General features: G+C 51.2%; 1 protein-coding gene across 1 annotated transcript in view; it reads left to right on the plus strand.

Moving 5' to 3' along the window:
• Window positions 1–1,922: 1,922 nt before the first annotated feature.
• The window catches only part of P168DRAFT_281777 (acetyl-CoA synthetase-like protein), a gene marked incomplete at both ends in the record, with an annotated part of 28,807 nt that continues 12,760 nt past the window's right edge, over window positions 1,923–17,969 (plus strand). Inside the window, one exon of the mRNA XM_024835952.1 lies at window positions 1,923–17,963. Within this exon, the coding sequence (XP_024692723.1) occupies window positions 1,923–17,963 (16,041 nt within the window). The remainder of the gene's footprint in view (window positions 17,964–17,969) is intronic.

The following is a 17,969-nucleotide window of genomic DNA, read 5'->3' on the forward strand; positions in this document are numbered from 1 at the left end:
GTTTATTTCAGGAATTTAAATCTGCTGTAGATTCTAACCCCTGGTACTGAACTTGTTATAGATTCTATCTCCCTGTTACTAACCCCGCACTGCTACAGGTTTAGTGCAGTTTAGTGTGGATTTTGTGGTGCAGTTACGCCACTCTACTTAAGAGTAATAGTAAGATATTCAAGAGTAGTCAGGAGAGTAGAAAAGTATTAAAATATAATAATAGAACTATCTACAGGCAGTGAGAGGACTTGACCCATAAGAGTAGAGGAAAGTGTAACCCTCTTCAAGAGTGTGTAAGTATATATTAGAATGAAGAAAATGGTTGGACCCAAGCAAGGCAGAGTAACGCCGCGTATATTGTTATAAAAACAAGCTTATAAACCAGCGTAGTCAGTGGGTCCTGCGGGTAGACCAGTCCCCTTTAGGCCTATATTTTAGGCCTAGCTAGCCCTAACCAGCCTATTTTAGTAGAAATCTGCATATTTTCAGTTTTAGGCATAAAAACCGCACCAAACCGCAAGAAACCGCGTGTCAGTTCGGTCCCTAGAGCTAGGCACCAAATCCGCAACGAGTTGGTTCCTACCCGCCCTGAACCCGCACTGAACCACACCAAATGCCACTCTAAGAGTAAGAGAAAAGAATGTATTTGAAAATTAAAATAATAAAAATTGTAAGACTCATGTGATCCTTCCATGCTAACTAAAAACCATCACCCCTAGCGCGCGTAGCATGCTGAGCAAGCTGCAAAACTTGTTTGCCTGCTCGCACAGTTAAATTCTGCTTGCAAAACACGTAGGTCCGATGGTAAGGGGCCAGTCACGAGAATTAGCCAGCACTGGGGTTGCCTGCAAGGGCTCAAATTGCGAATACGATCATGTCAGGAAGGATCTGATTTTGGTTAATAGAGCTAGCGGATCTGTGACTAGTGGTGCTATTCTTACTAGCTCGACTTATCCCTTGTGCCGGTGTGTTGAAACTAGAAATTAGGACATACAGAGTACCTACATTCGCACCTGCCTTGCTTGACTTGCCTGCATATCTGATTATATAACTCTGGAACATGTACAGTAGCAAGAATGAGAGAAAAAAAAAAAAAAAAAGACAAACTAACAAAAGACAAACAAGGAAACCACTCCCCTGAAAATAGTCACCGACTTGAATGTGCACCGCGCGATGAGCCCTCGGAATGACAGATATAATCATGAATGTTCATGCATTCTCATCACAAACGTACAAATATCCTGTAGCAGAGTCATCCGGCGGAGAAAGGAACATGAGTCCGACTGAGCCACTTGCCTGTCAATGTTGCTGGTCGGCTAGTTATGTCAAAATTACCTTGTTGTCTGCCGGAAGTGCACTCAGCAATTTGGGACAGATGCTCGTCAGACTTTCTCTTCGCGAGAAAGGCTGACCTCGGGGCCGAACTCTCGGTTCACCAGAGCTATCAATATAGTGGGTTGGCTGTGGGTGACGCTCATTCCCCGCTGATTGTGGTATTTGTGATGCATGTAAGGAGCGCGGTGGCTGGATCCAGATCACCAGTCAGTCAGGAGAGCAACCGGCAATGAGTAATGTAAGGGTTTTATTATGGCATGTCGAAGGTAGGGCGGCAGTGTGATCTGGCTAGATCCGCAGGTAGCCATGATTTTGCAATCGGAGACGACCCGCGAAGTTCGTGCGAGACACTCCTGATTTTTGTGTTTGGCCTTCATCACTATATCAGGGATATTACGTTGTTGACCACCAAAGAACTTCCAGTGCTTGATCAGATCAAGTCTGGCCGATTGACAGTGCCATATCAATTTGTAAGTTTTGCCAGGCATGAGAAATGGGTTGGGCTACGCAGGCGCGTGTGGCTAACCGCTGAACAAGACAAGCAAGGTGAGATTCTAGTTTTGATCTGCAAAAGCTAAGTTATAGGAGCTACGAACATGGCCATCGAAGCGGTGGAAGCCCAGCACCGGATCACCGGCAGCCAATGCCAGGATCCCGTCGAGCTATCGTTGGCTGCTATACGGATTTGGGCTCTCCAGGTCTTGGAGTGGTTCAACGACAACCCGGCAAGCATCAAGATAGGTCACGCAGCACCGGGTGGGAACACTACATTCACCATGGAACTCAACGTCCAAGGGGATGCGACGGATGTGGTACAGATAACACAGGATAAGGAGGCCCAGGATTTGGCGTGGAAGTGCCAGGAGGCCAATCTTGCGCTCGTGGCTTCCATGCAGGTGTCTGGCGACCCGGAAGCTAGTACCCTGCTGGTGCTATACTTCATGGGTGATAAGGGAAGCCGGGTTAAGTTCGACACCACGAAGACTGTACATGAGTTGGAGATCCACGGCTGGGTCCACCCGGCAGGCATAGACATGAAAATCTTCCCCGTCGTTGAGTCTGCGCGAAAGCTTGCTTTGCAACTCGCCGAGCGCTTGGAGGCGCGCACACCCCAACCGACAGTTACCGGGGACATGAGCGATATGCCCATCTCTGAGGACGACCTTGGAACTATCTGGGGGTGGAATAGTCAAGCGGCAGCTCCGGTGGAGAGATGTGTGCACGATCTAATCAGCGAGCGGGCCCGAGAGACGCCTAATGCCCCGGCGGTTTGTGCATGGGATGGAGAACTGGACTATGAGCAGCTTGATAAGCTTTCCTCACGTCTGGCTCATTATTTGCTCCAACTCGGCGTCAGTCCAACTCACTTTGTCCCCTTGTGTTTCGAAAAATCGGTCTGGATGATGGTCGCAATTCTGGGCGTGATGAAATCGGGGGCTGTGATCTCCACTATGGATCCTACGCAACCTGAAGACCGGCTCCGGACAATTGTGCAGCAGCTGCGGTCGGCCTGGGTTATGTGCTCGCCGGCTCAGCGCGACGTTGCTACGCGCCTCGGGGCTAGTACCGTTATAACTCTGGACCACAGTCTCATTCAATCGTTGCCTCCTTTAGGATGCAGCAAACTGCCCTCAGTTGACCCAGCGAGCACGCTGTACGTTGTTTTCACCTCTGGCAGCACGGGGACTCCGAAAGGGGCCATCATCAATCACATCAATTTCAGCAGCGCCATTACCTACCAGCATGAAGCATTAGGTCTCAGTAACACTGCCCGAGTTTTCGATTTCGCTTCATATGCATTTGATCTCGCCTGGGGTAATATTATCCACACATTTGCCGCTGGCGCATGTCTTTGTATCCCACGAGAAAGTGAACGCCGTGGGGACATCGCGGCGGCTATGCGTAGGCTTCGGGTAAATCATGTGCAACTAACCCCGAGTGTTGCACGATTAATTGATCCGAATGACGTGCCGTCCCTGCGATTGATATTGTTGATCGGAGAGCCAATGAGTCAGGCTGATGTGGACCAGTGGACACCACATTGCACTTTGATTAACTCCTACGGTCCGGCCGAGTGCACTGTGGCTGTTACCTTTCAAAAAATCTCTCCTGACGGGTCCTGGGACGGCAGTATGGGCACGGGTGTTGCTTGCAATACATGGGTAGTTGATGTGAGTGGGGAAAGCCTTGTTCCACCCGGTGGCACCGGTGAGCTTTGGCTTGAGGGCCCGCTGGTTGGACAAGGATATTTAGGCGACTCCGAGAAGACCATTGCTTCGTATGTGGAAACCCCGTTGTGGTTGGCACAAGGAGCGCCGGACTATCCGGGGCGACGAGGCCGTTTATACAAGACCGGCGATCTCGTACGCTACAACAAGGAAGGCCGCTTAGTTTACGTCGCTAGAAAGGACGATCAAGTGAAAGTCCGGGGACAGCGAGTGGAGCTGGCTGAGGTGGAATGGCATTTGAAGCAGGCTCTGCCTGATCCTACGATCCCGGTTGTGGCTGAAGTGATTACGCCCAGCGGTGGTAAGAGTGCGATCTTAGTGGCCTACCTAGCTCTCGGTCCAGAATTCAAGCAGGACATGGACCGGGTGCGGAATGAGCTTCATCGCTACACAAATGGGGTTTCGGAGACATTGGCGCAGCAATTACCTCAATATATGGTACCGAGCCTCTACATCCCAGTCCCTGAGATCCCCATGACAGGCACGGGGAAAACAGACCGGCGGCGCCTCCGAGAAACTTCATCGTCGATGACTATGCAGCAACTAGTGGAAATGCAGCCCTCCCAAGGAGAGAGGTGCGCGCCTCGGACAGAAATGGAGTGGCGCCTTCAACAACTCTGGGCATTGTCACTCGGTATCGACGCTGAAAGCATTGCAGTGGGCGATAGTTTCCTCCAGATCGGGGGAGATTCTGTGGCCGCGATTAGGCTCGTGCAGCTCGCTCGAAAAGAAGCGGTTGTCCTAACCGTGGCGGACGTTTTCAACCTCCCACGTCTCTGTGACTTGGCGGAAGTGGCTCGGCTAGAGCAGCCCAAGCACGTTGATATACCCCCATTTAGCCTGCTACCGAAATTTGACAGTGCTCCTTCCAATGCATGCGCCCTGGCTGCGGCGGAGTGTGGCGTCCCTGCGGAGTCGATTGCAGACTTGCTCCCTTGCAGTCCCCTGCAAGAAGGCCTCTTGGCCCTGACCGGCAAACGACCGGGAGACTACATCCGTTGTTTGACAATGGAGTTACCATCAGATGTGGATCTAGCACGTTTTCGCCATGCCTGGTCGAAGGTCGTTCAAACAGCATCTGTTCTTAGAACGAGGATTGTAGAGGTCCCAACTTTAGGACTATTGCAGGTCGTTCTTGTCGAGGAGCCAGAGTGGCGTGAGAGCGACGAGGACTTGATTAGCTTCGTTCAGTCGGAAAAAGAATCATACATGGGATTGAACACACATTTAACACGGTTTGGGCTGGTGAAAGACGAATACCAAAAGGTCTCCTTCATCTGGACGATTCATCACGCCCTATACGACGGTTGGTCCATGCCGCTTCTTCTGGAACAAGTTGAAAGCGAATACTGGCATGGCGATTGCGAGACGTTAGCCCCGTTCAACAGCTTCGTGAAATACCTGACAGATTCCGGTGAGGGTGCGGAGGAGTATTGGCGCTCCCAGCTGGATGGAATTGAAGCCCCCATTTTTCCGTCGCTGCCTTCCCCGGGGTACCAGCCCCAGGCCCATAATCAATTGGAGCATCAGGTATTAAACATTGACTGGCCTGGTAACAATATTACCGCCTCCACTGTCGTGCGCGCCGCGTGGGCAATTTTAACGTCTCGCTACACGCACTCAAGTGATGTAATCTTTGGAGCAACATTAACGGGCCGACAGGCGCCCGTGCCATACATCGAGAGAATTGCGGGCCCGACTATTGCCACAGTGCCAATTAGAGTGAGCGTGGACGGAGAACTTGGCGTGGCGACCTTGCTACAGAATCTACAAAAGCAGGCAGTTGATATGATTTCCTACGAGCAGACCGGGCTGAAGAGAATTCGTCATATCAATTCAGACGCCGACCACGCGACGCAGTTTCAGACATTGTTGGTGGTTCAACCGGCAGCTCGCAAAACATCTCGCCTACTCGATGAGCGTTTATTTCCTGAAGATCCGTACGATGGGGAAAATGAGTTGGCGAGCATCAACACTTATGCGCTTGTGGTAGAATGTCACCTTGAGCCTAACGGAATGCTTTTACGGATGAGCTTCGACTCCCAAGTCATTGAGGTACACCAGGCGGATAGAATGGCCCGCCAGTTTGAAGAAGTCCTGCGCCAGATAAGCAGGGAAAATGCCGCAGAGAATTTGATCAAGGCGGTCGACGCTGCGAGCCCGGAAGACTTAGCCCAGATATGGCGCTGGAACAAAAAGGTGCCTCCAGTTATTGAGGGCTGTGTACATGACTTGATCGCGCAGCGTGTTCAGGAACAGCCAGATAGACCAGCTGTGTGTGCTTGGAATGGTCAATTGACCTATGAAGAACTGGGACTCCATTCAACCAATCTTGCTCGGTTCATTCTTTCTCTTGGAGCTGGAGCTGGCCCTGGCGCTGTTATCCCAATTTGCTTCGAAAAGTCGATGTGGACCCCAGTGGCAATGCTAGCAGCCATCAAGACGGGGGGCATGTCTGTCACAGTGGATCCTAGCCAGCCCCAAGAGCGATTGCAGTTAATTATGCAGCAAACGAAACCGCCCTTAATTCTAACTTCACCCATGTATAAATCACTCGCAGCTCGTCTGGCGACACAAGTCATAATAGTGGATGCTGAAGCTCTCAAGGGAATGGCACCATCGATTCCTAATAACTTCACCATGCCATCCATCAACCCGGCCAGCGGGCTGTACATTGCATTCACTTCCGGCAGTACAGGCACACCGAAAGGCGCCATCATGACTCACGAGAATGTACGCAGTGCAATCGACTACCAAAATGAAATCATGGGCACCGATTTGCATAGTCGACTGTATGACTTTACGTCGTACGCATTCGATGTTGCATGGTTGAACTTTTTTCATGCTTTCACTGCTGGTGGCTGCCTATGTATTCCCTCTGATGCACAGAGGAAGGATGATATACCTGGCTCCATGGATCAACTAGAAGCTAATTACATGCTACTCACGCCTTCAACAGCTCGTACCCTTGACCCAAAGACCCTTCCCGGCCTTAAAACACTGATACTCGTGGGTGAAGCGGTGACCGGTGAAGACCTCCGAAAATGGGCGCCTAATGTAACCCTCAAGAATGGATACGGCCCAGCTGAATGCACCGGCTTGTCAACCATCCATACATACGAGGGCTCCGGTGACCAGCCGAATACTGTTGGCTTTGCAGTAGGGCTTAGGCCTTGGATTGTTGAACCCGTACACGGTACCTGTCTTGCTCCTCTCGGCGCGATTGGGGAGCTGTGGGTAGAGGGACCTCTGGTGGGAGGGGGTTATCTGAATGATCCGGACCATACCGCTGAGAGCTTTGTACGGGATCCTCCCTGGCTGTTACGTGGGGGCCCGTCTTGCCCGGAAAAGGCGCGCCAGGGTCGGTTGTACAAGACCGGTGATCTCGTGCGTTATAACCCAAATGGCTCGCTAGCCTATGTTGGCCGCAAGGATACGCAGGTAAAAATCCGCGGACAGCGGGTGGAGCTTGAGGAAGTGGAATCCTATCTTAGGCAGACTATTCCAGGTGGAACTGCAAATACCGTGATTGCCGACATGGTAACTTTACGTGGGAGTTCAAGTCCGACCCTTGTCGTCTACATTGCGTTAGGAGAAGCTGCGACACAAGCTCCAGAAAGTGTTCGTGCAGAGCTTTCTCGTTATACCCACGGGGTTGTGGAAACCTTGGGTGAGCTCCTGCCAAGCTACATGGTGCCAAATCTATACATCCCTGTCAAAGATATCCCAATATCTACCACGGGGAAAACTGATCGAAAGCGTCTGCGTCAGTTGGGATCATCTATGAGACTTGAAGAGTTACTTGAGCTTCAATCCCGCCGTGAGAAGCGACTCCCGCAGACAGAGTTAGAGCGTCGACTTCGGGACTTGTGGGCAGACGTTTTGAACATTGACGTCTGTCATATTGGGGTCGACGATGGCTTTTTCTCTCTTGGGGGGGATTCGATATCGGCCATGCAAGTGTCAGCTAAGTCACGACAGCTCGGGTTTCGCATCACGGTGAACGACATCTTCAAATCGAAAACTATTGGACGTTTGGCGCACTGTAGTCAAACAGAGCAAGCCCTTGAAGTAAAGGCTAGCGAGCAGCTCGATACAACGTTCGCTCTTTCCCCTATTCAACAGTTGTTTTTTGACAGCCAACCATCAACATATGGGCATTTCAACCAGAGCTTTTTCCTGCGCATTTCAAGGTCCCAAAACTCGGATGATGTGCTTCATGCGGTTGAATCTGTTGTCACATGTCATTCTATGCTACGTGCTCGCTTTCATCAGGAACCGAACGGGAGATGGGTCCAGCGTGTCACGCCTAGCACTGGCAAATCGTATAACTACCACCAAGCTCGGGTTTCGTCATTGGACGATGCCATTCCGGCGCTTAATATAAGCCAGCAGTCGTTGGATATTCAAAATGGTCCTGTTTTCGCGGCTAATCTCATTGACACAGGTGACATGCAGTACCTGTTTCTTGTCGCCCACCATCTTGTCATTGACTTGGTCTCATGGCGTATCATATTGCATGATATCGAACAAATGCTCACGAAGAGCAGTGTTTCTTCCTTACCCAGCTGCGCATCTCTCCCTTTTCAGACTTGGTGTCAATTACAGGCTAGCTACGCCAGCGAAAATCTCGCCCCAAATATCGCTCTGCCATTCGATATTGATCCCCCATGTATCGATTACTGGGGACTTGATCAAGCTCAAAATAGCTATGACAATATAGTTGAACAAGGCTTCGCCATATCCAAGTCAACTACTGATTTACTCCTTGGAGCTGCAAACCTTGCTTTCCAAACGCAACCAGTCGAGTTGTTCCAGGCGGCATTATTGCACTCCTTTATGCAGGTATTCGACGATCGGACCATTCCTACTATTTTCACCGAGGGACACGGGCGAGAGCCGTGGGACCATGCCTTGGACCTATCAAGAACAGTCGGCTGGTTTACGACTATTGCTCCAACGGCTGTCACGGCCAGCACTAACCTCAGTATTGCTGAAGTTGTTGTTCGCACTAAGGATGGTCGTCGCCGAACCCCAGGGAACGGGTGGCCGTACTTTACGTCGCGGTACCTGAATGCAGCTGGTAAGAAGTCATTTGGAGTGTCACATTGCCACGAAATTGTGTTCAACTATTTCGGCCTTTACCAGCAGTTGGAGAAAGCGGATGCACTATTTCAACCATGCGAGACCCTTGCCGGTAGAGTTCCCGATGTCGCTGGACATATGCACCGATTCGCCCTGGTTGATGTGGCGGCGGAGGTGACCCATGGCTGTTTGCGATTTGACTTCCAGTATAATCGTCATATGCAGAAGCAACCTGCTATACGTGAATGGATCACGGAATGTCAGCGCTCACTAGAGGTAGTAGCAAAGGAGTTGATCCTGCTTCAACCTCGTTATACCGTGTCGGACTTTCCCTTACTACCTCAGACTGAAGCGACCAGGCGGAAGGTTGAGTCCCTCCCAGATCTGGGCATTTCTTTTGGAGAGATAGAAGACATCTATCCCTGCTCCCCTGTCCAGCAAGGGATCTTTTTGAGTCAAGCCAAGAATCCTGATCTTTATCAGACCCGTGTGCGCTGGTGTGTGCAGTCTGTTGATCCACAGTCTGCTGTTGATGCTCAGCGGCTTGCCCGCTCCTGGTGTCAGGTTGTCGCACGCCATGGAGCATTGAGAACAATATTCACCCAAAGTGTGGTCTCTGATGGATATAGTGACCAGATTGTGTTGAAAGAAGTTTCGCCTCCTATTCACATTTTACCACCGCACCATCCAAAAGAAGGTATGGCAGCCGTTGCAGGGTACCAAAAGTCTGTTGGAGATCGTGACAGAAGTTTGCACTCGCTCCTTCTCTGTCCTACCTCGGAGGGTAGCGTATATTGCCAGCTCGATATAAACCATGCGATCATAGATGCTATATCTATCGGCATCATCAAGCAGGATCTCCGCGCTGCCTATGACGGAACCCTGCCCTCTGAGCCTGCCCCGGTGTATAGTAACTATATTCAACATATTCAAAGTTCCTCGTCATCAGAGGCAAGGGAATATTGGAAACGGCGTGTAGTGGGCGCCGAACCCTGCATTTTCCCGGTTCTCAACCAGAATCAGGCGGAGCCCAATGCGAGAGGCATAGCCTCTTTGCCAGTTACGCAGGAGATATACGACTCACTACGCAGCTTCTGCCGAATCCATGGGCTGACACCGTCTAATGTCCTGCATCTCGCATGGGGCCTTGTTCTTCGCTGCTACACAAGTAACGAATCTGTTTGCTTCGCATATTTGAGCTCCGGTCGCGATGTCCCTGTGGACAGAGCGGACGGCGTGGTGGGGCCCTTTATCAACATTCTCGTGAGCCATGCAAAGATCACTAGTGACCGCTCCCTGCTCAGCATTATGCAAGCCAATCAGGCAGAATACCTTGAAGGGCTTGAATACCAACACTTTCCGCTAGCCGAGGTGCGGCACTATCTAAATGCCGATGCGGAATCTTTTTTCAACACTGCCCTGTCGGTGCAGAGTGGCGGCCTCAGTCAACAGCAAGATCCCAGTGGGATATCTTTTGATGAGGAGACCTGGGATGATCCCAATGAGTACGATATGGCCACGTCAGTCTTTCTGCGCGAGGATGACGCGCAGGTATCCATCAACTACTCCCACAAGCTTCTGTCGGAGACTCAAGCTGCCAGCGTCGCCGGTTCTTTCCTCGAGGCTCTCCGGGTCATCATTAATAAGCCATCTGCCAGTGTGGACAATCTGCAGATCGCAAGCTCACAGGACATTGATGCCATCTGGAACTGGAATAGGCAAGTGCCGAAGAGAGTGTCAAGTTCTGTCACAGACTTGATTGTCGCTCGCATCCAGCAGCAGCCAGAAGCCCCTGCTGTCTGCTCGTGGGACGGAGAACTTACATACCGCGACCTTGATCGACTCTCATCTCGACTTGCGCAACAACTCCTGGGACTGGGGATCGCCCCACGTTCAATTATACCTTTGTGCTTTGAGAAATCCATGTGGGTCCCAGTGGCGATGCTTGCCGTGATGAAAGCCGGTTGTGCGGTAGTAGGAATGGACCCCGAGCAGCCGAAAGAGCGTCTACAGCTCATTATAGCGAAAACCCAGCCAGCCCTTATTTTGACTTCTCCGAGGCAAAGAGACTTGGCACAGTCGCTTTTGGGTATGGTGGTAACTGTCACCTTGGATTCCCTGCCGGCTGCTCATATTTCGGACAAATATGGGTTTCCACCTAGCGATCCCACCGATACACTCTTCGTTGCATTTACTTCAGGTAGCACGGGAACCCCAAAGGGCGCTATAATTTCACATGAAAACATGTGCTCCGCAATCACCCATCATGCTGATGCCTGCGGAATTACTACTTCGTCCCGTGTCTTTGACTTTGCTTCATATGCTTTCGATGCGGCTTGGTTTAACTTTGTGTACCCTCTTGTCGTTGGTGGTTGTATGTGCATCCCTTCTGATGAGCAGAGGACGAATCGGGTGGCGGAGTGCATGGAGCAAATGAGGGTTAATTACGCGCTTTTCACTTCCTCGATGGCTAGAACAATCGATCCTACCACGGTTCCTAGCCTAGAGACCCTTGTTCTAGGTGGGGAGGCTCTTGGAGCAGAGGATATGGACATCTGGAAGCATATCAATCTCAAGGGTGCGTACGGCCCCGCGGAATGCACCATAATTGCAACCTTCAATGACTTCAAACATCGAAACGAGCATCCAAGAACCCTGGGACATACAGTGGGACTGACGGCGTGGGTTGTCGAGCCGTTGCGAAGCAAAAGCCTTGTGCCTATTGGGGCCATTGGTGAATTATGGTTAGAAGGCCCTCTTGTGGGCCCGGGATATCTGCGAGACCCTGAGAAAACATCTGCCTCGCGAGCAGAGGATCCCGCGTGGCTAGTACATGGAACCTCACGGCATCCAGGCCGCCGCGGCTACCTTTATAAAACGGGGGATTTGGTTCAATATCGTGAGGATGGTGCTTTGGTTTACATCAACCGGAAGGACAACCAGGTGAAAATCCGCGGGCAACGCGTGGAGCTCGGAGACGTCGAGTATCACGCCCGCCGGGCATTATCAGCTAATGCCACACAAGATTTGGTAGTAGAAGTGATCTACCCCAAGGGAAGGAATAACCCCATACTCGTGGCTTTTATTTCACTAGGGGAGCAGGCAAGTGGATCAGCGGAATCAATCCGTGAGGCATTGGCATTATGTACCAAAGGCGTGGAAGAAAGCCTGAAGCAGCATCTCCCAAGCTATATGGTTCCCAGCATGTATGTCCCAGTCGCAGAAATACCACTCACTGCTACTGCGAAAACAGATCGGCGCAGGATCCAGCAGATTGGATCTTCTCTTACCTTGGAGCAACTAGCCGAGCTGCAACCATCGAGGCGCAAGGCAAGGGCACCTGCAACTGCGTCTGAACAGCGCCTGCAGAAGCTGTGGGCTACTGTTCTTGAGAGAGAAACAAGCAGTATATCAGCAGATGACAGTTTCTTGAGGATCGGAGGCGATTCAATTGGGGCAATTCGCCTGGCTCAACTTGCAGCGGACCACGGTCTCATGCTAACAGTTGCCACCATTTTCAAATCGCCAACATTATGTGATATGGCACAAACATTGAAGGTCGAGTCCGTTTCCGAGCAAGTGATCCAGCCTTTATCACTACTCAAATTACAGATAGATTCGGATCAAGCGCTGAAGCAGGCAGCTGCTCAGTGTGACCTCGAGGTATCCTCTATAGAGGACGTACTTCCATGTACCCCTCTGCAAGAGGGCCTGTTGTCGCTTACTGTGAAAAGGCCTGGAGCGTATGTAATCAGGCAAGTGCTGCGACTGCACGACCAGATAGACGTCCAAAGATTTCGAAACGCTTGCAACTATGTGGCAACGTCTACTGCTATCTTACGAACGCGGGTAATTGACCTCCATGAGCAGGGGCTGGTGCAGGTTGTTACCAAGCAAATCCCGGAATGGCAGGAGAGTACTAGCCTGGCTGCATTTCTTCGGCTTGATGAGCAAAACCCCGTTGGGCTCGGAACGGCCCTAGCAAGGTTTGCTTTGGTCCACGACCGTGTTGACGATCGAATTTATTCGGTATGGACGCTACACCATGCGCTATACGATGGGTGGTCAATGCCCCTACTTTTGAAGGAGGTCGAAAAAGCCTACTTTGGAGTCAAAACTGAGGGCCTGGGCTCATTCGCGGGATTCGTGAAACATATTACTGAGTTGGGAGCGGAGACGGATGAATACTGGAAAAATGAATTTGACGGGCTATTGGCAGTGCAATTCCCAGTTCTACCTTCGCCCCATTACCAACCCCAGGCTCAAGAGGTCATGCACCATGAGATCACGAACTTGCAGTGGTTACAGGACAACACAACACCTTCAACAGCTATTCGCGCTGCATGGTCAGTTCTGGTCTCGCACTACACCCAATCGTCTGATGTCATCTTCGGATCGACGGTCACAGGTCGACAAGCGTCAATTCCGAAGGTAGAACTAGTGGAAGGTCCGACAATCGCCACGGTGCCGATACGGGTCGAGATTCAGGAGAAGGCAACCGTTGCGAATCTTCTTGAACAAATCCAGAAACAATCGGTGGACATGATTCCCTTTGAGCAGGCAGGGCTTCAACGAATTCGGCGCCTAAGTCCCGAGACAGAGCAAGGATGCGCCTTCCAAACGTTTCTTGTGGTCCAGCCTGCGCCCCAACCGGCGAAGGCCGAACATGATGACTGGATTTTCGAAGAGCAGAGTAATGATTACACTCCTGGATCTATTAACAATTTCAACTCATACGCCCTGCTGCTGGAATGCCAGCTGACTGCTGATGGCGTCTCTATCAACATAAGCTACGACGCTCACATCGTGACACAAGTCCAGGTGGAGACCATAGCAGGCCAATTTGAACATGTTTTGCGCCAGGTTTGTAAAGAGGCATCGCAATATCTAGAAGTCAAAGATATAGAAGCTGCCAGTGAAGATGATATCCGCCGGATTTGGGATCTGAACTCACCGACCCCAAGAGCAGTGGAAACATGCATGCACGATTTGATCTTGCAGCAGGCCCACCAACGGCCAAATGCAAGCGCCATCTGTGGTTGGGACGGAGAGCTGACATACGGTCAGCTGGATGACCTTTCAACTCGATTAGCACATCGCTTGGTTGAGGCCGGTGTGCAACCAGGCGCCATTGTGGCCTTATGTCTCGAGAAGTCTATGTGGATGCCCGTGGCCATGCTGGGGGTGGTAAAGGCCGGAGCGACGGGTGTTACGATGGATATAACCCAGCCTGAAGAACGACTTCGGTTGATTGTGGACCAGGTGCAGCCGCCGCTTATCGTCAGCTCAGTGGAGGCAAAGAACCTAGCAAGTCGCTTGACAGAGAAGGCAGTGCTTGTCATTTCAGAGGAAGCCTTGGAACACCAGCTGCGGCCGCAGATGGTAACAAAGAAGGGTTTGCCTCCCGTTCAGTCTACCGCAGGATTGTATGTCGCTTTTACATCCGGGAGTACTGGGGTGCCGAAGGGTGCTCTTATGACCCATGGCAACGTGGCTAGTGCTGTTTATCACCAACAGGCGGTCCTAGGGTACAAACCAACAGACCGTGTATTTGACTTCTCCTCCTATGCGTTTGATGCAGCCTGGTTTAATTTTCTTCATACAATGGCAGCCGGGGCATGTCTCTGTATTCCATCAGAGGATGAACGGAGAAGTGATGTAACTGAATGCATGCGCCGCATGAGGGTGACATATGCTGCCATCACTCCTTCTACTGCCCGATTGATTAATCCTGCTTCCGTTCCAGAGCTTCGGTGTCTGCTGCTAGGTGGCGAGACAGTTAGCAAGCAGGACATCACACAATGGTGCCCATTTGTCAACTTGATAAACATATATGGTCCCGCCGAGTGTAGTGCGATATCCACTACGTTTACTTATGGCGACAGCGACCATCCCTCGGGAACTATTGGCGCTGGCCGAGGAATGGCAACCTGGGTTGTAGAACCTTCTAGAGGTCGCCACCTGTCGCCGTACGGGGCTGTGGGTGAGCTATGGCTGGAAGGCCCACTGGTTGGGGCTGGATACGTTGGTCGCCCCGATATCAATGCAACCACCTTTATCCACGACCCTCCGTGGTTGCTTCGAGGCGGTGCTGGAATTTCTGGCCGACGCGGAAGGCTGTATAGAACAGGTGACCTAGTTCGCTATAACTCTGATGGGACCTTGCTTTATGTCGGTCGCAGAGATGCGCAGGTAAAGATCCGTGGTCAGCGGGTGGAGCTCACGGAGGTAGAGCATTACCTCTACGAGTCTCTACCCACAGGCTCCCGAAGCACTCCATTCGCGGTCGAAGTCATCACCCCCCGCGAGACAAACAACCCGATACTAGTCGCCTTTTTCGGGATGGGGCAGTTGGAATGGGGATCAACAGAGGTGGTGAGAGAAGCGCTGAGAAAACACACCCAGGATGTACAAGCTCAAATGGCGGAGCTACTCCCCAGTTTCTTGGTCCCAGGCATATTCATACCGGTGGCAGAGATTCCAGTGACGGCAACAGGGAAAATTGATAAGAGATCGTTACGGCAGCTTGGAGAGCAAAGTTCATTGGACGAGCTTGTAGCATTGCAACCTACGCAGGGCGAGCGCCAGACACCTACCACCATAACAGAGTGTCGCATTCTGGAGCTGTGGGCCAAGACACTCAATGTTAACCCGGAGAGAATTAGTATTCACGACGATTTCTTCACCCTTGGAGGTGACTCTATTTCAGCCATGCAGCTTTCAGCCAAAAGCCGCTCTACGGGCCTCCAAATTACTGTCCCTGCCATCTTCAAGCATAGAACGATTGCTCGTCTGGCGGCATGCACAACGCCTGTGGACCAGATTATGAATCAAAGCACGGAGCGCACTGGTGTCCCTTTCGCCCTGTCGCCCATTCAGCAGCTTTTTGTCAATACTCAACAAGGCGCCGATAATCACTTTAATCAAAGCTTCTTGGTCCGGATCACTCAGTCGACCTCCTCTGATCAGCTCAAGCGTGCCATAGAGGCTATTGTTGCGCACCACTCAATGCTGCGAGCGCGGTTCAAGTCAACACCGGAGAATATATGGACACAACAAATTCTACCATCCTCGGCAGGGAGCTACATATTTTCATCTCACGAAGTCATCTCTTTCCAGGACTCCTCCGATATTGTCACCCGAAGCCAGACATCTCTAGATATCGAAAATGGGCCTCTGCTCGCAGTTGACTTGCTCAATACACAGAAGGACGGCCAGTATCTCTTTTTAGTTGCGCATCATATGGTCATTGACTTAGTGTCATGGAGGATTCTTCTGGCGGACTTGGAAGAATACCTTACCACGGGAACTTTGTCTGGGTTCGTGCCAATGTCCTTCCAGACATGGTGTGAGCTTCAAGCAGATTACGCTCGCGCTCATCTCTTTCCCAAGGATGTCTTGCCGTTCAGTCCGGAACCACCTCAGTATGATTACTGGGGTGTCGCACCAAGTACGAATACGTTTGACAACTTGGCAAAGGGCAGTGTTATTCTCAGTAAGGAGGTGACCGAGATTCTTCTTGGGTCAGCTAATGCGGCATTCAATACTCAACCTGTTGAAATCCTTCATGCCGCTCTGCTTCATTCCTTCACCAAAGCCTTTCATGATCGATCACCACCTTCCATATTCAGTGAAGGGCATGGCCGAGAGCCATGGACCTCTAGCATTGACCTGTCGCGCACGGTTGGCTGGTTTTCCACCATATACCCTGTCGTGGCCACCGTGGACCCAGACGAGAAGATTTCCGCTCTGGCGCGGCGAATTAAAGACACTCGACGTTGTGTCCCTCAGAACGGCTGGTCGTACTTTACGTCGCGCTATCTCAACCCCACCGGCAAAAAAGACTTTCAGATAAACGGCCCGGTAGAGGTCATTTTCAACTACCTTGGCCTGTATCAGCAGCTTGAGAGACAGGACTCGCTTTTCCACGTGTCGGAAATGCCTGTCGATGTCCACGAGCTGTCGGATATTGCCAGTAAGCTCTGTCGATTTGCTCTCATCGATATCTCAGCCTCTGTGCTGCAGGGTCGCCTTCGTGTCGATTACCTCTATAACAATCGCATGAGAAATCAAGAAGGTATCCGGAAATGGATTCAGGAGTGCCAGTGTTCTCTGGAGGATGCTGCACAAGAACTCCCATCCCTACAGCCGACATACACGATCTGCGATTTTCCCCTGTTGCACATGTCGGAGCTTGGCCTAGAAAAGCTGGGTAGTGCACTTGCTGACGCCGGAGTTTCATATGGCCAGGTAGAGGATATATATCCATGTTCTCCAATTCAGCAGGGGATCTTGATGAGTCAGGTGAAGAATCCCAGCCTTTATCAAACAACGATCAAGTGGTTGGCAGAATCCACCGACAAAGGCAGTTCCTTAGATGTATCTCGATTGAAGAAGGCGTGGCAACTTGTCGTAGATCGACATCCAATGCTTCGTACCAAGTTTATCGACAGCCTAATGCCCGATGGTCTCAAAGACCAACTGGTGCTCAAGAGCCTCGAGGCAGAGGTCCATGTTATCACATCCGGGCAACGTGATGCATCTGATACAGCAATACCTCGCGAAAATAACGCATTCCTGTTGATTTACACGACGCCGTCAGGGGCTGTGTGTGAGCTCTTGATCAATCACGCATTGATTGATGCCTCATCCTTGGTGATCCTCAAACAAGAACTGTGTGCTGCTTACGATGGGTCGTTGTCCAACTCCATGCCAGGCCTATACAGCGAATACATTCTGTTCCTGCAGTCATTGTCGGAACAGAAAGCCCATGAATACTGGCATCATCTGCTGGAGGGGGTCAATCCTTGTATATTTCCCTCCCTCGGTGCTCGGAACCCACGTGGCCCTCGCTCAAAGTCCGTTATATCGAGAAAACTCGACCCGAACATGCATGATTTGTTGCGCCTGTTCTGCATGGACCACGGACTGACAACTTCTAACGTGTTTCACATAGCATGGGGGCTCGTTCTGCGAGCGTATACTGGTCTAGAGACGGTCTGCTTTGGATATCTCACTTCGGGGCGTGATATTCCTGTCTCTGGCGCCGAGAGGACTATCGGTCCCTTTATTAACATGCTCACTAGCCGGGTGAGCTTGGAGAGTAATGAGTCACTGTTGTCTCTAGCTCAGAAGAACCAGGGTCAGTATCTCAGCAGCTTAGAGTTTCAGCATTACCCTCTAGCGAAGATCTTCCACTTTCTGGATTTGCCCGGAAAAGAACTTTTCAACACTGCCTTGTCCGTGCAAGCGAACAGGTTGGTCAGCAACAACACCGCATCATCCATCTCGCTCACAGAAATGGGAGGTGATGACCCCACTGAGGTAAAG

The sequence above is a fragment of the Aspergillus campestris genome (assembly GCF_002847485.1).
Source record: "Aspergillus campestris IBT 28561 chromosome Unknown P168scaffold_6, whole genome shotgun sequence".
NCBI lineage: Eukaryota > Fungi > Ascomycota > Eurotiomycetes > Eurotiales > Aspergillaceae > Aspergillus > Aspergillus campestris.